Source organism: Glycine max, chromosome 5 (assembly GCF_000004515.6).
Source record: "Glycine max cultivar Williams 82 chromosome 5, Glycine_max_v4.0, whole genome shotgun sequence".
Taxonomy (NCBI): Eukaryota; Viridiplantae; Streptophyta; class Magnoliopsida; order Fabales; family Fabaceae; genus Glycine; species Glycine max.
The window spans coordinates 35,419,641-35,444,878 of NC_038241.2; the positions used below are offsets into that span (position 1 = coordinate 35,419,641).

General features: G+C 31.9%; 3 protein-coding genes across 6 annotated transcripts; 2 read left to right on the plus strand and 1 right to left on the minus strand.

Annotated features, from left to right (window-relative positions):
• The first annotated feature begins 395 nt into the window (after window positions 1-395).
• LOC100305385 (ATP-binding/protein serine/threonine kinase) lies at window positions 396-12,085 on the plus strand. Of its 4 annotated transcripts, NM_001251468.2 has the most exons (25): window positions 397-535; window positions 617-747; window positions 2,344-2,515; window positions 2,745-2,816; window positions 2,953-3,021; window positions 3,101-3,172; window positions 3,411-3,482; window positions 3,600-3,671; window positions 3,753-3,824; window positions 3,961-4,032; window positions 4,135-4,206; window positions 4,294-4,365; window positions 5,247-5,318; window positions 5,629-5,694; window positions 6,131-6,193; window positions 6,459-6,503; window positions 6,584-6,627; window positions 7,448-7,839; window positions 7,910-8,108; window positions 9,202-9,351; window positions 9,920-10,038; window positions 10,129-10,339; window positions 10,713-10,944; window positions 11,028-11,178; window positions 11,307-12,085. In NM_001251468.2, the coding sequence occupies exons 2-25, from the start codon at window positions 642-644 to the stop codon at window positions 11,592-11,594; spliced, it is 2,955 nt and encodes a 984-aa protein (NP_001238397.2). In that variant the 5' UTR covers window positions 397-535; window positions 617-641; the 3' UTR covers window positions 11,595-12,085. The 4 variants fall into 4 exon arrangements, with proteins under 4 accessions (XP_025984143.1, NP_001238397.2, XP_014630771.1 ...); XM_026128358.2 differs by lacking the exon at window positions 2,344-2,515 and having other exon boundaries at window positions 396-535; window positions 11,307-12,002; XM_014775285.2 differs by having other exon boundaries at window positions 399-747; window positions 2,328-2,515; window positions 11,307-12,002.
• A 23-nt stretch (window positions 12,086-12,108) lies between these two features.
• LOC100814520 (dynamin-related protein 4C) lies at window positions 12,109-14,777 on the minus strand. The gene has a single exon (XM_003524166.3). The coding sequence runs from the start codon at window positions 14,455-14,457 to the stop codon at window positions 12,430-12,432; it is 2,028 nt and encodes a 675-aa protein (XP_003524214.1). The 5' UTR covers window positions 14,458-14,777; the 3' UTR covers window positions 12,109-12,429.
• Window positions 14,778-18,778: 4,001 nt separating this feature from the next.
• LOC100815052 (protein NRT1/ PTR FAMILY 4.5) lies at window positions 18,779-23,287 on the plus strand. Its single transcript, XM_026128593.2, has 6 exons — window positions 18,779-18,847; window positions 19,202-19,349; window positions 19,839-20,056; window positions 20,899-21,345; window positions 21,897-22,024; window positions 22,411-23,287. Exons 1-6 carry the CDS (start codon window positions 18,779-18,781, stop codon window positions 23,285-23,287), a joined length of 1,887 nt encoding a protein of 628 aa, XP_025984378.2.
• Window positions 23,288-25,238: the final 1,951 nt, after the last annotated feature.

The window sequence follows — 25,238 nt, forward strand, 5'->3', positions numbered from 1 at the left end:
TCCGGCATCTATTCCCTATCCGTAATTTTGTCGTCACAGGGACCGCAACATTTTTATGTCATGTCAGAGACTCAGTGGCTGTAGCTGAAAAGGAGCTTTCATGTTTAAAATGCTCTCTTTTTTGTTCTAACAGTTCAACACGATACAATCAAGAGCATGCTACTAATATGCAACAAGGACCCCCCAGTACCCCACAGATCGAGTGGCCAAGCAGTAGAGTACACTATAAATTATTAAACGGGAAACTAATTTTTTATCATTGAAATTGAAATTAAAATTATTAAATCATATGTTTAAGCGTAATCTTATCTCACATTCTCTCTTCTTATGTCCCTTTGTCATATGACTTTTGGGATAAGATTTTTATATTAATACAATTTCCCTAAAATAATACTATAAGCTATTATTTCTGGTCGAGAGCATCCCGCACAGCAAAACAACATTCACGTGCACATTATCATTTTCCTTTGAATCTTTGATGATATTATTGATCTTTCTTCTCCCATCTGCGTTATTATGCTTTTGCCTTTATCAAGTGCGTGCTACACATTCTGCCAGCTGTCCATTTCCAGAGTCACTTAAGTTATCAAAACAAGACAACTACTTGGTGTTGCAGGTCAAAGAAACATTCGGGGTGGAGGATGATGCTACCTAGGACCTTCTTTGCTTTCTTACTCTTTGCACTGAGTTGCTTCAGATGGCTGGAATACGCAGAATCCAAACTACCCAAACTACCCCAAGAGGAGGGTAAGAATCCGTTATTCATTCCAGTGTCACAGCATCTTGTGTTGGAATCCTGAACAAATTAAAGTGTCAGAAGGGTACACAAAAAGCTTGTGTGCTGCTTTTGCTTGCATCATGCATCTTGGTTTATTCAACACTGTTCTCTTTTGTGTTGCTAGTAACACACATCTCAAATATGGTGAATAAATGTTGCTGTTGCAGCAATGATTGCGGTCTGATGCGCCAAAAACCTTGACTTTCTTCAATATTTGGTAGTATAAGTTTGTCCCATGTTATTAAAAATGTCTTTTTGCCGTACGTCAAATGACAGAAACTGTTCCAATTATAAATTAATTTGACCATATGAACAGTCGCTTGACTTTAATTCACCCTGCTCATCTTAATCAAGAAATAACATAATGGAACTAAAAACGTCTTCTTACTGGTGCACTGGTATGATAAGTTTTCCTCAATTTTGAAGTGTTTTTTCTTTCTTTATTCTATTGATCTGTTTTGAAGAATTCCATCCAGTTGCTTGTTCCTAATAGTTATATTCGTGGTAAGGCAAGTATTAAAGCATATTAAGTCCGGAGTAAAAGGAATTTGCTCCTTCAGTTTAATGCCAACTTGGAAAGAGTTATGAATATTTTGTATCCTTTCTACATTAGATTCTGCACAGGGGTTAGAGGAAGGGAATAGGTGGGGCGATTTTGTTTAGTCTGTAGTGATTTTTGGGATCAACCTCGACTGGTTTGCTCTGCGAAAGACTCCGATACCTTTGCATTCCATGAATACTCTTTTGTCTATGTAACAATGCCATCAAATGTTCTTGAAATTTGAATTATGGCCTAACTCAATCCCATAAGTCAACTCAGAGTGATTTGATAAGCCATATAACAATTACAACTACTAGGATAAATTGTGATACAATCTTAAAATTTAAATTTGATCCTAATTCAACTTGAAAAGTTAACTTTTGAAGTGAAAGTGAAACTATGAAAGTTGCTCCTAATTTATATATATTATTTTAGTCATATCACTTTTCAATGTGGATCTCCAGCAAGTGTGTAAGAACTAAGAAGTAAGAAGCAACAGTGATAGAAATAAACAGTTGATGTCCAAAATTTCACGGAGTAACTGAAGTTTTCACAGAAAGAATTCATTTGAGAAATCAATTTTGATGGTTTTAATTCTGGGCCGGTATTATTTGTTCTAAACGGTGTCTCATTCCTTGTAGGAAACTTACAGTACTGTTTGCCTTTTGGAGTATAAATATCCAATCGATCCTTGTATACAATTGATAATCGACAAAATATTTTATGTTCAATTGACAGGAGCTGCTCATGTCAACCTCTTTGGTTAATTTGCACCATTATTGTAGTTGGTGGCTAGCTACTAACAAGCAACAACACTTAATCACTCACTGAAATGTTTTTACTCCTCCATGGTCAATATCAAGTTAAATAGTGAATCTAGTGTCAGTCCCCCTAATTTTATATGGAGATACCTTATATCAAGCTTTATTAAGTTCTAACATCTAACTTTATTTGTTATTGTTTCCTTTTCTTATACTGTACAACTTAATTGTTATATCATAATTATAGTGTCATTTTTTTTCAGTTGATGCTCTTAAAGAAATCACTAGCACGATGGGTGCAACCTATTGGGAGTTTGATAGTGATTCTTGTCATAGTAAAATGCTGAGATTAACACCAGAGCCACCTAAAGGATCTCAAAGCAGCATTGATTGTGATTGCACTTCTGAAATTAACACCTGTCATGTAGTTGGGATGTAAAAATCTCCTTATCTTATCCTGAATGCTTTGAACTTTGAAGTAGTTTATGCTTCGCTATATTTTCTGATATAGCTAGATTTTAATATATTTAATCTATAGTTTCCTTATAGTCGTATGTATGAGAAATTCATTGTGGACTTTAAATTCTGAAACACTATTATTGAATCTTAATACTGCTTGTCTGAGCCTATTTATTTATTCTTAAACAATTTTTCCATGTTTTAGTACCTTCAAACGGCTCAACCTTCCTGGCATGCTTCCACCTTATTTGGCTAAGCTTCCTAACCTCACACAAGTGTAAGAACTATGAACACCTTAAAAATCTGTTGTTTAACGTTAAAACTAAGAATTTTTTTTTTCTCAACTAATTTTGTTCCCATTTTGGTGGAACTTGTCACCTTGCCAATTGAAATGAAATTTGCTTTGATTGTAGTGATTTTGCTTTGAACTACCTAAGTGGTACGATTCCAAAGGAGTGGGGTTCAACAAAACTAACTAATATGTAAGTTCTTATCAATTAATTGAAAGTTTTCATCTAGTTACTTGCCTTTTGTATTAAATACGGTTGCTATACTGTGCAGCTCTCTATTTGTTAATCGTATATTTGGGGAAATTCCTAAGGAGTTGGGAAGTATTACCACTCTAACATACCTGTAAGTTTATTAATAAACTTTTCTTATTTTTTTATTTTCTGATGATTTATGACTTTATGTTGATTGAAGTTAAATAGTGAAACTTCAGGCTCATTTTCTTGTGCCATTATATGATTCTGGAAGTTTCAAGCAATATTTTAGCCATGTATTGTGATTATTTACCAGTACCTAGTTATAATTAATGACATAGTGCATTTATCTTACTTTTTTCACTTTTATTTCTCTGACCTAAAATCAGGAATCTCGAAGCAAATCAATTTTCTGGTGTTGTTCCCCACGAACTTGGAAGTCTCTCTAACCTGAAGACTTTGTAAGACAATGAATTTCTATTTATTTTCCAACATTCAGTAGTATTACTGTCAGAATAAATTTGAAAGATTAAACACTCCTTATCTGATTGTTTTTACATGCAACATTATCTTTGCAGGATTTTATCATCCAATAAATTATCTGGGAAGTTACCGGTGACATTTGCTAAGTTGCAGAATTTGACAGATTTGTAAGTTCCGATTAACTGTTTCACTTAGAAAGTAAATACTTACACTTTCCCTGATAAATATCATTTCATGGTGCACTGCAGCAGGATAAGTGATAACAGTTTCAACGGAGAAATACCTAGCTTCATACAGAATTGGAAATCACTTGAAAGATTGTGAGATAATTGCAATTCATTTTTTTTATTCTTGTTTTCAACAATACTTCAAATGCACTCTAAATTTTCACAATAGATAAAGCCTTCATTATGGTTATTAAGATGGATATTCTCATTATAATGCACATCATTGAAGAGATATGCTTGCAAGTGGAATGGAGGGCCGTATCCCATCAAATATATCTCTTTTGAGTAATTTAAATCAGTTGTAAGTAAAATGCTTACTAATATTTTTGTTTGTTTAACTAATGTTTTCTCTTGTTTGTCTTGTTACATCTATATTTAGCTCATGGGGGAAAATTTGATACAGGAAGATTAGTGACATAAATAGTCCAAGTCAGGATTTTCCTATGTTAAGAAACATGACAGGAATGACAATATTGTATGTTGAGTTCTGTGTGTTAAAAAATAGTTGGCATATGTTCTCTGCTATTGTTTAATTTAAAGTAATTCAGGATTTTCAATGTAGAGTTTTGAGAAATTGTCATATTACTGGGGAGCTTCCTAGTTACTTCTGGAGCATGAAGAATTTGAATATGTTGTAAGTAGAAATTTTGAATTTTTTGTGTCAGTTTTCTGATCTTTTCAATTCTTTTATTATCGAAGCAAACACAAATATCATATTTCTAGAAAACAACACATGTATGATTGATTCTATTCCCCTATAAAACACATATTTAATATGTTACTGCTCCTAACTGTTAACAGAATGAATTGGTAAAATGAATTCATCGATTGTATTCATCAATTGGATAAGTATATATATAAGTCATTTGACAGTTATGCTAACAGCTGTACTTGAAACTAACTAACAGTTGTACTAATCATATTAACAACAAATTATAGTGAATTAAATATATTAACACTAACTTCCTGCCCTAAACTGTCAGCCGCATCACAGTTACTATTGAAAATATTCTAATAATAAATAATTGCTAATGATAGTATTATTACATATTTTGATAATTAGTGCCCCTACTTTCTACCAATAACTGTCATAACTGCCCCTAACTTCCAGTTCCCATCAGCATTCCTTCGTTTTTTACATATCCAACGAAACATGCAGTTTTATTAGTTCAAGTTTGTGAAAGACATATGATAGGAGATGGAAAATTTTGTCCACGAACAAGGGGACTAAATGTTCATAAGAAATTTTGAGGAAAATCTAAATTTATGTGTAAGGTAATATCAGAACTTTGGTTAATTGCGTTAAGTTGAGCATTAATTTGGAAGTAAAAGTTGGTTTCATGTATGCTAGGGTAGATATATAGCACGGCAACATGCTAATTTCATTGATGAATGTACATAAAAATTAAACGCTAATGCATAAGAAAAAAAATTAGTTGTATATTCACATAATTCTAGTTCGGAATTCAAACTTTTTAACCCTGAAAATTTATACTATTTCTTGAACATTTGAAGGGACGTCAGTTTCAATAAGTTGGTTGGGGAAATACCAGTCATCGATGTACCTGTGGGGCATCTGAGATTTCTGTAAGCAAGCTTCTCTAAATTTTAAAATATGCTGCATTAAACTATAAGTAGAATAAGTAATTTATCTTCTTTCTCCCAACAATCATAAAAGAGATGAAACTCATCTAATAAAAACCAATGCACCGGCAAGAATATCAGCAAGTGTGGAGTGAAGGAGGTATTATTTTAATATTTACCCTCAAGTTGAGTTTGTGTTTAGAAAGAACCATGTAAGCAGACACATACAAAAAGTGTTCCCTTTTATTGCCTGAGTTAAAATGTTGTAATAGTAAACCCTTTTCCATTGTTTTTTTTTTTTTTTCGTTTCCAGCTTCCTAACTGGCAACATGCTAAGTGGTAATCTACCTGAGTCACTCTTGAAGGATGGAAGCAGTCTGTATGTTTCTTACTCAGTCAATTCAACTTTAATATTGCAAAAAGTATATTTTATTGTTCCAATGCAAGTGTATTATGAGCTGCTGATATTCTTGCAATCAGTAGGATGAGGGAGCTAGCAATTTAAATTTTAAGCTCACTTATATATCTTTCTGCTTCTCTGTATAGGAATTCTTAAATTTGTTTTGTGAGAAAATTATTTTTATTAGGTTACAAATTTTTCTTGTTTATAGATTTTTTTATTCCTCTGCAACACACTATGTACCAAAGTTTTCTAGCCAATGAATCTGTTATAAGTCTTCTGGTTCAACTGCAGTAAAATAGCATCTTGGATAGATTCTGCATGAACTGAAGAATATGATTGTGTATATGGTGGTACAATTAAAAACATTTGACTGTTGATAATATACTTTTTTTTTTCTGATATTTGCATGCAGTGACCTTTCTTACAACAATTTTACGTGGCAAGGACCAGATCAACCTGCTTGTAGAGATTACCTGTCAGAATGCAAAGTCTTTCGCAATAATTATTCCTGTGCCTTTGTTACTTATACGCCTTAATTCTTGCACTTTCTACATACTTTTTCTAGTTTTGGGAAATAAACATAGTGTATGTGTGTGCTTGCATGTATGCACAGTAGTGTTTTGGAATGTGTGTTTTTTCTGTTTTATTATAGGAAAGTGGCATAAAAATGATGTATAAATAGCAATGTTTTTCATGTTATTGTAAAGCTAATGATTGTTTCACCTTGTCTAACTTGGCAGAAATTTAAACTTAAACTTGTTCCGGAGCTTCTCAGGGACCAAATTGTAAGAAACTATCTTTTTCTGTTGTTTTAAGCATTTGAGTGAACTAATTTGGTACCACTGTCGATGTCGATTCTTGACAGACGGGGGCTTCTTCCATGTTCAAAGATCTCCAATTGTCCTGCATGTAAGTATATATACTTATTCTATATTTGGGCCCTTTTGCTACTTTATCAAGTCTCAGAATTTACATGACAATTTCTTTTGCATACTAACATGCGTTATAAGGTCCCCTTTCCTTTAAAAAGGAATGATCAATTTGAAGTTTGATGCATTTCAGCTTTGAAAGTTATAGAGCACCCTTGCACATCTGCTACAGCGTATATGCATGTATATATCCACATCACAAATAATTGAACATACATATAGATGGATAAAATGGTAGGTGTTGATGCTTGGTATGCATGTATGATGTATCTATCCATGTGCATATAATATTCGTTTTTCTTTTTTTCCTTTTGATTTCAATTTTTTTTCCTGTTTTAAGTTAATTGCTTAATCTTATTTTTTTTATATATATTATTCTGCATCCAATCCGGATTTTGTCAAGCACATATAGTTTGATGACTTTTTGAGTTATAAATTCTATAATTTTTTTTGTTCCTGGATTTGTTATTTTCACAAGATACACACGGCTGAACGTGAAAAGTAGGAAATATAAAATTGGATAAATTTATCACTGAATTAATTCTGACAGCTTAAATTCATTCAAGAAGCCTAGAAGAGCTCAACTTTAATTGAAAGTGTATATAACTGTATTATTTTATTGGCATATAGTGTACTGATTGTCATTATTATATCTTAACTTTCAACTGGTTTGAGATTTGAACAACCAAAAAAGAAATAGTACACCGTGATCATCCTAGAATGTAATTTTTTTTCATTATGGTTGATGCACAATTGTTCTGTGATATTTTTTTCCTAACTTCATTTTTCTATTATTGCAGATTCACACTGTTTTCATGTTAATTGTGGTGGAAAGAATGTAAAGGTGATGGAAAATGATGAAAATATTCAATATGTAGGAGATGATGGTGCGTTAGGTAGTAGTGCTGCTAAATATTTCATTGATTATGAAAATCACTGGGGATTTAGCAGCACTGGAGATTTCTTGGATGATGGTGATTACCTAAATTCACGTTACATTAGGTCTTTGCCGTCTTCAAATTTGCCTGAACTATATAAAACGGCTCGTGTTGCTCCAATTTCACTTACTTATTTTCGCTATTGCATGGAAAATGGGAAATATACTGTAAAACTCCACTTTGCAGAAATACAATTTTCAAACGATAACACATACAGTAGTCTTGGGAGGCGCTTATTTGATATTTATGTTCAGGTATTGCTCAAAATATTGGAATTGTGTTTTGCTGGCCACATCAGGATTTAATAAGATTGCTCTGTTTCAGGGAGCATTATTTAGGAAGGATTTTAATATTGAAGGTGAAACGCATGTTGCTCAAAAACCGTATATACTGTCCTTATATAATGTCAATGTAACAGACAATATTCTGGAGATTCAATTCTACTGGGCTGGCAAGGGGACTACAAGGATTCCTGTTAGTGGAGTTTATGGTCCCCTCATATCAGCTTTCTCTATTGTTTCTGGTGAGTTGCATGATGATTCAGCTTGTGTATTGTAATTTTAATATGGATGACTTTTTGTTAGATATTGGATTATAAGATAGCATCTCAACTGCAGGTCATTTTACGTATTTCAGTTCCTCTAAGGGATATTTTAGTGTATGTAATATAAAAACAGGCTACTAGGTTAGTTATGACAGGACATCTTTCCTCAGTTTTTCTTGTATAACTCTATTAGTATTTGTAAAAAAGTTCCAATTTGAAAATTCTTAGCTCCTCACTAACAATGATTAGCATGGGTTGAGTACTTTGAGTCTGAGCCAAACTTAGATGGAGGTAGTCCAACCACAGCTACTCTTCTATACTGTTTTGTGTTCTCAACTTATCTGGGACTAATTACTGTTTTTATATTTGTATGCTCAAGAGTTCAGTAAAATGACCCCCTTACCTGCAACATTAGCAATTGTATCAACTCATTATCTAGTCTCATTAGCTTGTGCGAACTTTCAGAGTCAGTTAGATGTAGCAAACCTAGAGCTTTGTAAAATTTGTTAATGATTTCTTGGGCACTTTATTTTCAACAATTATAGATAGTAACCTTCAACTTCACGATGGTGCTATATTTTATCTGGTAATCTTTATTGTTTAAACAAGTTTATATATGCATAATGAAAAAAGGCATTGCAGTAAGACAGCTCTCTTATTCTCCACAACCATCCTTTATTCATATAGATGGATAATGAGCTTGTTTGTTTAATTTTTCCATTTCACTGGTATGAGAAATAAGCATAATTGTCCTGCCCTTGCTATATGGAAGAATTTATGGGATATTTTTTATACGAATAACATTCAAAGGGAACGAAATGGAGTTGTGATATCTTAAATTGTTGGAACTCTAGAATTTTTCTTACACGCTACAATTTGTTCATTGTATTATTGAATGGGACTTGGAAAGTAAACATGCTTCCCTATCCATTGGGCAAGCCAATTATGAATTTCTCTATATTCGGCATTAGAACTAAGCTTCTTAATATTTGAAAGTTGTAGTTCTAATTTAAATATTTTGGCACCATTTTCTTGAGATAATTAGATCTCATGATTTTTTTTTCTTTTCCAGATTCTAAACCTTGTACAGACCAAAAAAATGTAAGGCATAAGATAATCGTTGGAGTTGGATTTGGAGTTACAGCTCTATGCCTTGTCATTATCATAGTTGGAATCTTTTGGTGGAAGGGCTACTTCAAAGGAATAATTAGGAAAATAAAAGGTAAATACTATCATGTTTTTACCATTCTGAAATTAGTTCACTTGATTTGCTTCTTAAAGATTTCCAAGTTCAAACTTCCCAAAAAGTCAATCACTTGACTTAGCGTCTTGGAACTGTGAAGTTAGCTAGGTGCTACAAGACGTGGTCAGGTAAGATTGAATATAGTGCCCATAATGATAGACCTCCTTAGGGATTCACTATGGCCAAAGTGGGTATGAAGGTTAAGATAATAGGTCAAAAGCAAAAAACTTGCCTTAATTTTTTACTATGGCCTCCAAGGCATCCAAGAATGTGCATTTAGAAAAGTATTCATTCTTGGATCCAATAGCCTTTGAGGATTGGAGATAACGATTTATCTCTTATGTGGGTGGTGTTTTATGCGTATGAATTATTTGCATCCACTTATTGCCTTTTATGGTGACAAGCATTTCTATGCAGTTTGACACATAACAAGCATTTGTACTTTCCTCAAATACTCTTAAATAATGCAGATACGTTTAACTTACTACGTAAAATGAAATTGGTTGTTCCTCTGGAACACTTATTTTACGGCTGACATATTGAACAGATACTGAAAGACGAGATTGTTTAACGGGGACATTTACGTTAAAACAAATTAGAGATGCCACTGAGGATTTCAGTCCTGATAACAAGATTGGAGAAGGTGGTTTTGGTCCTGTCTACAAGGTATTAGAGTGAACGCCCTTTTTTCTTCCAAGCATAAAAATTGATGTTCCTCTCTAACATTTAGAATTCTAAACAATTGTTGGATTGCAGGGTCAATTATCTGATGGTACATTGGTAGCAGTCAAGCAACTCTCATCAAGGTCACGGCAGGGAAACGGTGAATTTTTGAATGAGATAGGCATGATATCTTGTTTGCAACACCCTAATCTTGTGAAACTTCATGGATTTTGCATTGAAGGGGATCAATTGATATTGGTGTATGAGTACATGGAAAATAATAGCCTGGCTCATGCTTTATTCAGTGAGTTTCTACCCAGGAGTGCAAACTATTATGTTTGTCTTTTGCCTTGTCATTTATTATATGTTTTGTAAGATAAGGTGCCAAGTGTTCATTATGAGAAATCACTAGGAGATCTGATTAATCTGAGGAAGTTTGTTTCCCACCCTTTTCCATTTTTCAGGATATAAAATAAGGAATGAATGAATGCTACAGCTAGTTGTTTTTCCTTCCCCTTTTTTCTAGACAAATTAATTCAATTATTACCCTGTGCTTAGATTTTTATACTGTTAAACTTTTCCTTTTTCCCATTTCTATCACTTTAGCAGCAAGGCCAGAGAATTTTGCAACCGTGATTCATATTAATTCAACCATAATTTCTTTTTGCATCTTATAGGCTCAAAAGATCAACTTAAACTTGATTGGGCAACAAGGCTTAGGATCTGTATTGGCATAGCAAAAGGTCTTGCATTTCTACACGAAGAATCAAGACTCAAGATTGTTCATCGAGACATCAAAGCTACTAATGTGTTACTGGATGGGAATTTAAACCCTAAAATATCTGACTTTGGGCTGGCTAGGCTTGATGAAGAGAAAACCCATGTCACCACCCGAATCGCTGGGACAATGTTAGTTATCTCTCCCTTGATGATAAATACTCAATAAAAGTTTTATTGATCATGAATTGTAATCTGTTAATTTTGTTTTGCAGAGGATATATGGCACCAGAATATGCATTATGGGGTTACTTGTCTTACAAGGCTGATGTTTACAGTTATGGGGTTGTGGTCTTCGAAGTTGTTAGTGGGAAGAACTACAAGAATTTTATGCCAAGTGATAATTGTGTTTGCCTTTTAGACAAGGTATTCTACTATGCTTCAATCCCTGATACATTTTTGACATTATGAATCCCTTTTGTTTTGGTAGTTATCCAATGCAAATATCCATATTTTCACCATTCTAAAGAAAGATAACAAAATTCCCATTGCAGGCATTTCATCTGCAGCGTGCAGAAAATTTAATAGAGATGGTTGATGAAAGGTTGCGATCAGAGGTAAACCCAACTGAAGCTATAACTTTGATGAAAGTAGCTCTCCTGTGCACCTCTGTATCACCTTCACATAGGCCTACAATGTCTGAGGTTGTAAACATGCTTGAAGGGAGAATCAGCATTCCAAATGCTATCCAACAACCAACTGATTTTAGTGAAGATTTAAGGTTTAAAGCCATGAGGGACATTCATCAACAAAGGGAAAATCACAGTTTGAGTACAAGCTAAACAAACAAGTCAACAGAAGTCCTTACACTTAGCTCTCCCTAAACATTTGGCAATGACCATATTGCAACATGAGATATCCTTAGAGCATAGCTGAGAATATATTTACATCTAGATCCGTGTAAATTTATAATTGCTCTTGAAGGGTACTTTTTTTTTAACCTTGGTATTTCATTTTGAGAAATTATTGTATGGTTTGGTGTAATCCTAGTTAATCTTCATATGACACAATCTCATGTTTCCAATTTATGAAAACAAAAATTGGCGTGTCATGTGAAGATTTCTTGAACTAAAATGATCACGGACCATATACTAATTTCTCATTTAAGAGGGACATATGAACTCCTTTTGTACATACGCACCCTTGAACTTGGGTGTTATAGCAAATATCATTTTTGAATATTAGGTTAATGCGTGTCTTATTAATCTTTGGGTGACTGAAAACCTGTTTGTTATATCAACTTAAGAACGTACGGCACATTGCGTTTCTCCTTTTTGTCAGCTGTGTACTTTTTTTCTCTTTTGGTTTAAGATTGTTTATGAAAGTATTTTATGAAAGTATGTTTGTGTTGCATCTTCTTCCTAAAATGATCACGGACCATATACGCACCCTTTTGTACATACGCACCCTTGATTCTAATCCATTATAAAGGTGCTGCAAACTTGTGTATAATCAGGTATTTAGGAAGAAGATGCAACACAAACATACTTTCATAAAATACTTTCATAAACAATCTTAAACCAAACATACTTTCATAAAATATAACTAAAAGACAACTTAAACTACTAACGGTTCGCTCGGGATAATATAGAGAATAGGTAACATTCACGAACACCTTCAATGGGTTGCAATTCGGTCAATTATGTGAGCAACAGTTTCCTTGCTCTCCCTTAGGACTTTGAGACTCCTCTGCAGCTTTTCACGCTTCCCAGAAATTGAAGGTGACTCCTCCAACAACCTCTCTAACCCACCACTACTAGGGGATAACAGATCCTGAACAATCTCCTTCTCCAAATCCTCGTTAACAAGATTGTTAATACTAAGCATAAGATGTAAGGCAATTGTGTCAATCAATCGTCTCTGCACTATCTTCCAGTACGAAATCATCCTAACCTTCAAATCAAATGCTTGAGCAAGCACAGACGATGGGTATTGCCTCAAATGACCAACTTCAATGTTGCCCACACCTTCAAGATTCACATGTGATGGATTATCCTCATTGTTCAAAACATCATTCAGAAAAGCATCTTGCTGAGATATTAACTTGTTGTATTCCTTCACAAACTCAGGATTACAAGTGTAATCAGTATGCATCTCCATTTGGATGGCCTCTCTTACATGTTTTGTGGAACTTATCTTCTTCTTAGAAATAAGAACCTCACTTGCACGCCTGGTAGACATCAAAAGCTGGTAGTAGTTTTCAGAGTGACGCGTGATAACTGAAATCAGCACATTTTCCAGATAGTTCCACACATTTTCAACAAAACCTATAGGCTTGTTGGCAATCCCATTCACCTTCCCTTGCAATATAGAAAGAAAAGCAGTGCGAGGCATGAAATTTGGAAGACCAATCCACTTTGCCTCCTCCAGCACCTTTATCTCTTGCATAAGAAAATTCTTGCTTGCATCACTTTCAGCACAAGTGTAAAGATCATTTGTGAAGGAATCAAGCATCTCCACCAACCGGGCAGTACAATGCATGTTTTTGTCTTCCATATACTCATCAAATTCTCCTCTAAGAAGAATTCTTCTAAGAGATTCCTTAGTCAATCCGATAATATGCATAAAAGCTGTCATGGCATCAGCTACTGAAGCCAAGTTTGTTGGCAACTTTTCCAACTCAGACAAATTGTTAGCTAGCTTCTCATTGATCTTTTTAACTATTTCTGGCAAAGTTTTAGATATGCTGATTGCCTGAATCTGAACCAGTTTCTGTGCTAAAACTGGAACACCCACCATAGACTTGTCTATTTTGGAAAGAAGTGGATGGGACTCAAACAGCATCTGTTCTTCCACTCTAGCATCCTCATAAGACTCATCACCAATGCGGTTTCTCACACAAACATAACCAAGACCTATGTTCACATCATCAGCAGTAACTTTTTCTAACAAGCCCTCAGGAGACTTGTCTGCCTTTGTGACCACAGCCAGTGTCCTGAGGCCAGTTTTGTCAACACTCTGAGACATTCTAATAGACTCACATGTAGTGAAATCAACACTAGCAGAAAGAACATTCAAGATAATACTTTCTTCTGGCTTAATGTACTCCATGATCATGTCTTTAATCTGGTCATAAATGTTCTCAGGTTGACCATGAACTGGAACCCGAGTTATACCAGGAAGATCAACCATTGTGAGATCAGGAACACCATTCTTCTTCACCAGCAAAGTCAAAGGGTTGTTGGAAATCCCTTTACCATGGCCTGCAAGCTCTTCTGTGGCAGCATTTATGGCATGAGAAACGTTTGCTTCATCAGTGGAGACGATTTTTCCATTGAACTCCAACATAAGCTCTGGGGTTGGAAAAGGGTGGTTTTGGAGCCTCATGACCAAGGGCACCCTAGTGCAAATGCCTTGGCCACGTGGCAAGTTGATACCAGCAAGAGATTCAAGAACACTTGATTTCCCAGAAGATTGATCACCAACAACAACAATGGAAGGAAGCTGAATTCCCTCCTTTGAAATGTTAAGGCGCCTGAGATTTTCCATAGCATCAAGAACTGGACGTATCCTCTCATTATAAGAGGACACAATTGGTGCAACAATAGCAAGAGGCTGAGGCTGTTCTTCAGATGGGTCAGTTTCACGTCGAGTAACAGATGATTCAACAATAGCCTTACTGATAATTCTCTTTCCTCCAGCCATTTTCAATCACAATCACAATGGTCAAATGTATGCTTATGCTTATGATGAGTGAGTGAGTAAAAAGCCTGAGCTTAAATGCATATTTATAGATTAAAAAAAACTAAGAGGAAAATGAAAGGAAAGGACAGTTGGTTTGGCATCTTGAAAGTTGAAAGCAAGCGTGAATTGAGCTTTTCATGGGAACTGCAGTTACAGAGCTGTTGGGGTCTTCCATGTTTAGGTAATTGAAAGGTTTCAAGTTAAATGCATGGTAGTAATTGAATTGCCGCAAATATTTACATTAATTAATTCAATTCAAGTAGTTGTAGTAAAACCAAACCTGAAGGGGAATATGTACTAAAAAAAAAAACTGAAGGGAATGTAGTTTAGGAAAAGGGACTATTAATTTTATAATTCATCTGAGGAAGCTGTAAAGTTTTACTTATAATTATGAGTAGTTATTACCAATGATAACATGCTTCGTAGTCTCTCACATACTATGGCATATGTATGGTCGTGACCTACCTGTGACTTGTGAGAAAATCTTTGGCTATTGCTTTTGTTGTCTTAAAATAAAATAAAAATTAATATATGGTGCTATTTAATTAGTATGGAAAATGGTGACAGGAAAAGGAAGGGATAAACAGAGAAAATACTAGTAGATGATAAACGATGCGATGGAAAATAAATAAGTTTTCATCATTGATTAAAAAAAATACTACTACTATTTAATAATAATATAAAGTTCTCTTAATATTTGGAATTTTAGAATTAAGAAAGAAAAATTAATTTGTTTCATTTTTATTTTTAAAGAATTTAAATTATTTAATATAAACTCTAATGAAATAAATTGTAGAGGTTTAGAGTAATTCTATTCTCTATAATTATGAAATTATGGGCCATTTATTTTTAGGAGAAGAATTTTTATTTTTATGACTTTTAGTTTTCGATTAAATCCTAGTAAAACTAAAAGTTTATAGTACTTTATTAGTTATCTAAAATCGTATTTTCCTTTACAAACAAAGGGGCAAAAAAACAAAACAACAAAAATACGATTCCATACAACTAAATCTTATTTTTGTTATTTTTTATGTTTCTTTTACCCTTAGTGTTTCTGTTAGATAAATGGAGATGAAAAAATAAAACACAATTTCAATTATGAAGTATACAACAAAATTGTAATTTTATTGTATTTTATTTTTTTTATTTGATGTACGTAATTGAAACACATTTCGGCTGTGTTTCCAAAGGGACATTTTGAAAATATAGCTACCCACTTGGGTAGTGCCAATACGCAATACTCTGTGGAATATGCAAAGGCCCATGATTTTCATTCTTCTACTGGGCCAACACAAACAACCTCGGGACCATCAATTTTATATGTTCTAGTTAAATCCCTTTTTATGGCCCATGATTTTCACTTTTTCAAAAAGTTTTTTTTTTAATTTACATGTAGTATAATTTAATTTTAGTTTACCAGATAAAATAATTTATTTTTTCTTATTTCTTTCTTCTATAAATTTTTATAAAAAAGTTTATTCAAAAGGACCTTAATTAAAATAAATTAACTTTAACCCATTTTTTTAACTTTCAAAATAATATTCGGTAAAAAAAAACTATCAAAATAATAAAAAAAAGGAAATTTTTTTTGAGAAATTTATAACACCAATTAATCATGACTCGTGGCATTTGAAAGATCACAAGATTAATAAGTTTCAATAACAAAATAAACCTCGTTTCAAAATAATAAAAAAATAGTATTTGCAAATTACAAAAATTATGAATACAATATTTATGCTTTATTTCTCTCAAATTTCTAATAAAAAATTTGGAATTTAATCCCATAAAAATAATAAAACTTACATTGATAATTAATTATACACATATTTTTTTAATTACTCCTTCCGTAAAAGACATGTGTATAATAATGGAGGGAGTATAATATCAACAATTTTTTTCATAAAAGATACTCCCTCAATCAAAGAAGTGTTATCCTATATTGTTCACACATATCAATAAAAATTAATAAATAAATTAAAGATAATAGTAATTTTTAAAAAATAACTTTAATATTAATATTTATTACATTGAAGAATTACAGTGACACTTAATGATAAAAAATAATTAATATTATATTAAAATTAAAATGCAACACTTATTTTAAAATAATTTTTTTAGGAACTTTAGAAGATATACCCTTGTACTATTCTACAATCAAACATAAGTCATTTCCACAAACACATTGTATATTATCATCTGAGTTATATTCATTCCATTGGATAGTGAAAATTTTATACATTCCTATGTTATAACATTCATAAGTTTAAGATTTCATTCTTAAATAAAACTATAAGATTGATTTTAAGAGTTATTCGATTCTTCGTCTAATCATGTATGGCTTCTTTTCCATAGACTATTGAGCATTTTATTTTACTTTTTATAATTTTTTATTCTTCTCAAATACTGTTACTCATTTTTAGTTTTTATTTTATTTCAATTTTAAATTCTAAGTTCTTTTATATATATAGTTAAATTTTAGAGTTATTATAATCTTATTCAATGAAAATAAATTTATTTTGAATTTTAGCATTATATTATATATACCAATAATGATGATTTGTTTAAACTCAAATGATTATATGATTATGATTCATTTCCATAATTTCCTCTCCAATTTGGAAAGTCTTATACCTATAATTTATTCCTATTTAATATAACAAAATATTTCATTAATGATGAAAATACTGATATTCTCCTTAATTTTTTTCATTAATAAATTTATGAAAAATCATACAGTGTAAAAAAATATTAGAAATATTTCATCCATAATTGAACAAAATATAAAAAATAATTTAAATATACTGTCATTTAATTATTTAATTATAAACTACTGCATGTATGATAAAATTGTTATTTTTTATAATAATTATTTTATAAATTATAAATAAAATCAATTTTATTAATTTCGGATTGATAGCATAAATGAAAACTAAACTCAAACATAAAATTACAGGTATAGTAAGCTGGCTAATTATATCCATGCCAATTGCTTGTGTGAGTAAACGAACATGACGAATCGATGATACAATATTTTAAAGTGAACTCAATCAACTCATCTTCGCAGTCATACTATTATTTAGCCGGCTATAGGTTGCTAATTGAATTTGTAATAGATTGAAACATCACCCAATGGCTCCAAGTATCAAGCTAAGTGGGGTTTCTGTTCTGCTATATACCCTACCTGAAAAGAAAATCAATAAAGAAAATTATTATAATTTTCACCATCATCGAAATTTATATATTGTATGATGTGATGTGAACCCCATGATATGTCTATAATGTCTGTTGGTACTCTTTTAAATTTTATGTAAAGTGTATGAACAAAATTCTTTTCTTTGTGACATTCATGACAGACTGGAGTTTATAAGTTAATTAATTTATTGCCCAGTCAGTATTAGGAAACCATTTTTCTCAGCAAATTGTTTATTTTTTAATAAACAATCTCCAAATAAGAAGTTTTAGTATGCTATATTTTATTTTTAGCCGTGAGTGATTGCCAACGATTCAAAGGGTGCCCTGGCGTTATGCAAGAAAGGGGGGGAAAAGAGTTAAATAGAAACACTCAAGTGTCGGGAAGCTCTTGTCTTGGATGATCCCCAAGTCTTTTTCTTGCTGGAGAGTTGCTTTGGTTACATGCATAACCTACAAAGAAGATTTCAAATGCCTAATATTTTATGGAACTTCTTCCATGACTAAAAATAAAGTAATTAATCTTAGTTTTTTTATAAGAAAATTAGCGGATAATTTTTTTAAATATATATGTATGATTTGTTATATGTGTATACACACGAATATATATCAACTTTATGTTGATTTTCTCATTAGCAATAAAAAATAGTTATTTTATTTTCTAAAATTATCCTGTAGTTTAAATTGGACTACACTACTGAAAACAAGTACGTGATGAATCTTTTTGATAAAATATGGTTTTTTATCTTTATAAATATCGTTACATTTAATTTATTATGTCCTTTATTTTTATTTTTTTGGATTTGATTTTGATAAGATTTAATAGTAAGTTTTTTTAAACAGATATATCCCTCCCTCATCACTTAATGATACTTGTCAGTCAGATTTATATATATCTATGACACTAAATTATGTCATTTAGTAAGAATTTAATGTTTTCTTTTTATTCGTGTGGGAATCAAATTCAAATATCATCAAATTTGTATTCTTTTCTTATTGTAGTGCTTGAGAATTGAGATTCACTTTGTTATAATCATAATTTGAGATCCACCAATCTATTTTGGTAGGAAATAGCCATTTTGTACTCGTCATTATGCTTCTAGCTGACGCTGATGGAAAACTACCTTCGAATCTTCCTGTTCTAGAGTCGGCGAATTCCCATGTAACTCAATTTAGCTATCAACCAAGAACACTACATTCTCCTTCCGCAGAACTGGTCACAAGCCAATAAATGATAGTGACCTTATTAATTAATTATGAGGCATTTGGTGTGTGCATAATTATCTTTTACACATGCATTGCTTAATTGGATGAATGGATGTATGTATATATAGGGGAGAGAATGTTCTTCCCTTGTTGTATTTCTACTTCCATTTCTTTTGAATTGGCTATTACAAGTTTTCTACAGAGTCATGGTATTTCATTATTTTTGCTTAATTTGTTTATATTATTGCATGCATGTTCCTTACTGTCTTCAAGTTTCTTGCATGCCACTTACTACTTTATTTGCACGCAGGAAAATCGTGTTGTTGACGGGAATGTGGAGAGGATGCAGCGGGAGGAGAGAGCAGATGAGCTGGTTGTTCATGGAAAAGTTGATTGGAAAGGAAGAAAAGCTTTGAAACACAAACATGGGGGGATGAAAGTTTCATTGCTCGTACTTGGTAAGCTAGGATTGTGACATATATAGTATGAGTTCATAAACAGTACTTAACATGAAAATGCATGTGTATACATATACTAATTAATGGGTGGATTAATTATACTACCTCGTAGTACTAATTAAACCCTGAAGTGATGGCAAGTCCTTAATTTAATGACCACTAACCGTGTGTATATAAAACAATACAAGTTTCATTACATATTGTTGTGTCTTTAATGTTTAAAGCAATTAATTAATTAAGGCAAATGGATAATCTTGAGACATTAAATTAAAAATATATATTTTTATTAAAATACGTAAAATTGTGTCTATGATGTTTTTTACATTCTTTTATAATTTTTACATTATATAAATATTTTTTAATTCTTTAACCAATATCTAAGAATATTATTCCACAAGACTCATTAATTAATTGTGCACAGTGCATATACACTACTCGTTCATTAATTGATGCAGCTGTAACTGTTAATTTGGGTTTGCATGGGTGCAGCGGCATTTGGTATGGAGAACTTAGCAACTCTGTCTCTAGCAGTGAACTTTGTGTCATACTTCACTGGTATTATGCATTATGAACTAGCAGATGCAGCTAACATGGTCACCAATTACATGGGTGTTAATTACATGCTCTCCATTGTGGTGGCCGTTCTTGCTGACACTTGGATTGGTAGATACAAATCCGTTGTTATTTCTGGAATCGTAGAGTCTTTGGTAAGATATAAAATTACCTTAATTCCTCATTGCATAATAACATAATTTACTAATCGTTATTGGTAAACCCCAGATATATAGATGTTTATGTGAGTTTGACCAAATATAGCAACGCAATCTATTTTTTAAACCCACCTTTATACCTATTCTTTTTTTTTTTTTCCGATTACCTCATTTACTATTTTTATTACTTTCTTTCTTTTATCTCTCACAGTATATATATAAGGAATAATAAACCTAGACTCAAAAAAAAAAACCTAGACTCAAAAAAAAAAAACCCGTTGACTCTCAAGTATATAGTGGGAAGAGATATACATATAAAGAAAAGAGGGGGGAAAAATAAATGTGAAAGATTATATGATTGGAAAACATAAATAAAAAAAGTAAAATAAATATAAAAAGTGAAAAGTATATGGTGCTGATTTTTCTCTATCATGCTCTTGACCAATATATTTACTTGAATCATAAAGTGTTATTAATTCATTATTTCTTACAAAATGTTATATTTAAATATGTGTTACATAAATAGTTGGTTGTCTAGAATCATTTAATAAATTTTTTTTAGTAAATATTTTTACAAGATCTCTCGTTGACAATGCTCTGATAGTCATACACTAACTTATATATTGTCCTGATTATAATTTACTTGTTGGTATCACTTATAAGTTAAGTTATTGGAAAACTTATCATACATAGTATACAAATGTTTTACATATTATCTTTTTTCTCTTTAATAAAACCAATTGAAAGTAAGCCCAATTTATAGAAGCAACTAATTTACGTACTTTAAATTTCTAAAGCTTATTCAATCACAAGTGCATATGTGCATGAATGTGTTGTAGGGACTGGCATTGCTTACGATACAGGCACGCGTGGGTAGCCTGACACCACCCATTTGCGACCTGTACAATGTGAGAGATGCACATTGTGAAAAGCTTAGTGGGAAGCAAGAAGCATTTCTCTTCATTGGCCTCTACTTGTTGGCCTTTGGCAGTGCAGGTTTGAAGGCTTCCCTGCCATCACATGGTGCTGATCAATTTGATGAAAGAGACCCCAAAGAAGCAATGCAAATGTCAAGCTTCTTCAACGGTCTCTTTTTAGCACTTTGCGTTGGTGGTGCAGTCAGCTTAACATTTAATGTGTATATACAAGACAATAATGGATGGATCTGGGGCTTTGGGATCTCCACCGTTGCTATTGTTTTGGGCACCATTATCTTTGCCTCTGGATTGCCACTATACCGAATTCATGCTGCACATTCAACAAACGGAATCTTGGAGATCATTCAGGTATACACTCTTTTGCAAACCTTATTTTGTGCTGCATATATTTCAATTTGAAAATCATATTTTTTTTTTACCATGATGATATTAGTGTGGAACATTTATTAATTTTACTGATAATCAATTAATCTTTTGCCAAAAAATCTATTTGATTGTCTTTAATAAAAAGAAATTCAATCATATTTTTTTTATCCACAAAATTTAAATTTGAGACTTTGTTTAAAAGAACAAAATCCCATACTACTCACACTAAGATTTGTTGGTTGAAAAAGTATACTTTTGAGTTCATTAGGCATGCATTCTGAAAGTAAATTTTTTTTATACAAATTGTTAACCAATTAAAATTCATTCTTAGGATGACTTTTAAATAGTATATTATAAAAGATAATTTAATAAACTTTTATGTAAACCCTTTACATTGTTGGTAGATATTTTACTTATTCTATTTTTATTTACTTATAGTCTGGTACAATACAATAGTTGAAGTTTTTAATTTAGCTCGATATACTGCAATTATCAAGCGCATTGGTTTTGAATTCTTCGCGTCTATTTTCCAGGTCTATGTTGCTGCAATTCGCAACAGAAACCTTCCCCTTCCTGCCAATCCTATCCAACTATATGAGATTCAACAGGACAAAGAAGCCGCAGTGGAAATAGAGTATCAACCTCATAGAGATATTTTCAGGTTCAATCCGACTGTAATATGAGTGAAATACTATATGTTAATTGTTGATAGCTAAGTATTAAAGAGTAATGATAAATGTATATACCATGGGGATTCTCCAGTGTCTACCTGTCACACATGGCTAACCATGTGTGCAAATAAATATGATTGTATACAATTATCGATTTGAATTTATAGTGTTTGTAGTTAATTAAATATGTCTGCAAGTGGTTAATAGTATCACGATCGAAGTTATGAGGTTATTGAAATGTTTAACGGTGGTTAACTTTACCTCACAAGTCAGAACTGATTAATAGGAAATGAACTTGTATATATAATTATCATTATGTACTATTGACACAAATAGTTAAATATGTCTCACAAGTGATTAATTTTCTTTTGCACAGGTTTTTGGACAAAGCAGCTATCAAAAGTAGATCTGATGAGCAACCTGAGAACCAAGAGACTCCAAACCCGTGGAAACTATGCAGAGTTACCCAAGTAGAAAATGCTAAAATCATTCTAAGCATGCTCCCAATATTCTGCTGCTCAATCATCATGACCCTTTGCTTAGCACAACTTCAAACCTTCTCTATTCAACAAGGCTCCACCATGAACACCAGGATCGCCAAGCATTTTAACATCCCACCTGCATCTATACCAATCATCCCAGTTGCCTTCTTAATCGTTTTCGTCCCTTTCTATGATCGCATTTGTGTTCCTTTTCTACGTAAATTCACCGGTATTCCCACCGGCATTACACACTTGCAACGCATAGGAGTAGGCCTGATACTCTCTTCCATCTCCATGGCAGTTGCAGCAATCATAGAGGTCAAAAGAAAAGGAGTTGCTAGAGACAACAACATGCTTAATGCCTTGCCAGTATTACAGCCCTTGCCAATTAGTATATTCTGGATTTCTTTTCAGTATTTTGTATTTGGCATAGCTGACATGTTTACCTATGTTGGGCTTCTTGAGTTTTTCTATTCAGAGGCACCAAAAAGCCTTAAATCAACAGCAACATGCTTTCTCTGGTGTGCTATGGCCCTTGGCTATTTTCTAAGTTCCATAATGGTTAAAATTGTGAATAGTGCAACCAAGAATATTACTGCAAGTGGAGGTTGGTTACAAGGGAACAATATCAACAGAAACCATCTGAACTTGTTCTACTTACTCCTTTCCATATTGAGCTTGATCAACTTCTTTGTCTATTTGTTCGTTTCAAAGAGGTACAAGTACAGGCCTCAACACCCTGCAGTTACTGGTGGCAATTCAGAGGAGTGAATATTGGGAGATAAAGGTTTAGCTTAATATGATTAATATGGAACAGTGAAGATTTGGTGGGTTGTACTTTTCTTTGTTTGTTAAAAATGTACGTGAGTAAATAGATAGAGGACTGCACCTTTATTTTTCATGTAATGTCTTGGGTTAGAGCTATAGTTTCCAAGAAATCCATGTGAAGTTTTTATTTTACCTCTGCATTTGGTTACATTTGATTTCTATTTTCACTTTTGCTACAAATTTTTAAAATTCACGAAAAGTTGTATTTTTAAATCAATAATAATTGTACAATTAAATTTAAAATAGTTATTTTGAAAATCAATACATTAGAATTTCTTAAGATTTTTTTGGTTTGAGATGTAGTGTAAAGTTCATTTGTATAAGTCGTCTGATTCATTAACGGAGATCTTCCTAATATTTTATTGTTTGCTTTCCTAACATCTTTTTTTTCCAGACAAATCCTAACATCTATTTGATCATAATTTTGAGGCATGATTAATTAATTAAAGCTTATTAATTATTTTAAGGCTTAAATATATTTTTAGTTCTTGAAATTTAAATAATTATTTTTTATAGTCCTTAAAAATAATATTTTTATTAGTCTTCAAATTTTTTAAAATTTACTTTTAATCCCTCTTAATTCAATGTATTTGTAGTTTCACAAATTACAAGGATTTTTAACCGCCAATTTTTTTTTATATTTTTTTTAGAAAATTGACAATTTTAAACCGATGAAATATTTAACTCGTATTGTTTGATGACCTTTTTTTTACATATTTTTTTTTTGGTTTTAAAGAAGAAAAAGAAAAAGATAGATGTATAATTGTCATAAATTTTTTTTACAAATTATTATTGTTTTAAATTGTCACAAATCATTTTAAATAAATTAGTTTTTTTCTAAATTATGACAGTAACAAATTATCACAAATTGTAACACCATTAACAAAAGAATGAAAGGACTAAAAATAGTTTTCTAAAAATTTGAACAACTAATAAAAATAATTTTTTTAAAGGATTAAAAAAAATTATCCAAATTTAAAGGATTAAACACATGTTGAAGTCCATTTTTAATATAATTTATTTATTTTTTTACAAAGAATATAAGAAAATTAAAAACTTAAAATTTAAAAAAAAAATCAATTTAGACATTACATCATAGTAATATTATAATATAAAGATTATTAGACATATTGGTGATGATGATACTATAATGAAGAATAAAAGTATTAAGGGTGAGGCTCTGCAACAAAATCAATAAAAAAAAAAAACTCAAGTCTTTAAGGCGTTGGATGCGGTATAATGGTGGATTCCTTTTAGAATATAATGTAAAGTAATACCAGGGAAGTTGTTTTTTTTTTTTTTAAGGATTTTCTTAGACTTTTGTGTTTAAATGAGGCTGAGTCAAATACTTATTTATTTTTTTCTTGCAAGAAATTTCTTTCTTTTAAGTTTGGGCTCACATTCGTGGTTTGGTTCCTTCCGCACTTCTTTGCAGCATCGCATTACTGACTTTTTGATAAGGGACAGATCCACATTAGATATTCAAGGAAAATTTCATTTGTCTGGCTATAACAATTACAGTCTAGTGCATTTGGCTGTTTAGGAACAAGCTGATTGTTAAAGATTATTAATTTTCTATAATAAAGGTTATTAGCAAGATTAAGTTTCTTATGTATAGACAAACATAAATGTTGCATTTGTTATTTTAACATCTTGATATAGACCTTCTTGTAATAAGAAGACTTTTGATTACATTTTTTTTCAAAAAAAAAAAAGTAATACGAGTAATATTTCACCTATATATCCGTACAAAATAACGAAAATAAGATAAAACTACAGGTAGTAAGCTAATTATATATATCGAATTGCGTGTGAGGAGTAAACGAGCATGATACGAATCAATGACACAACATTTTAAAGTGTGAACTAATCTTAGCAGACGTAGTGCCATACT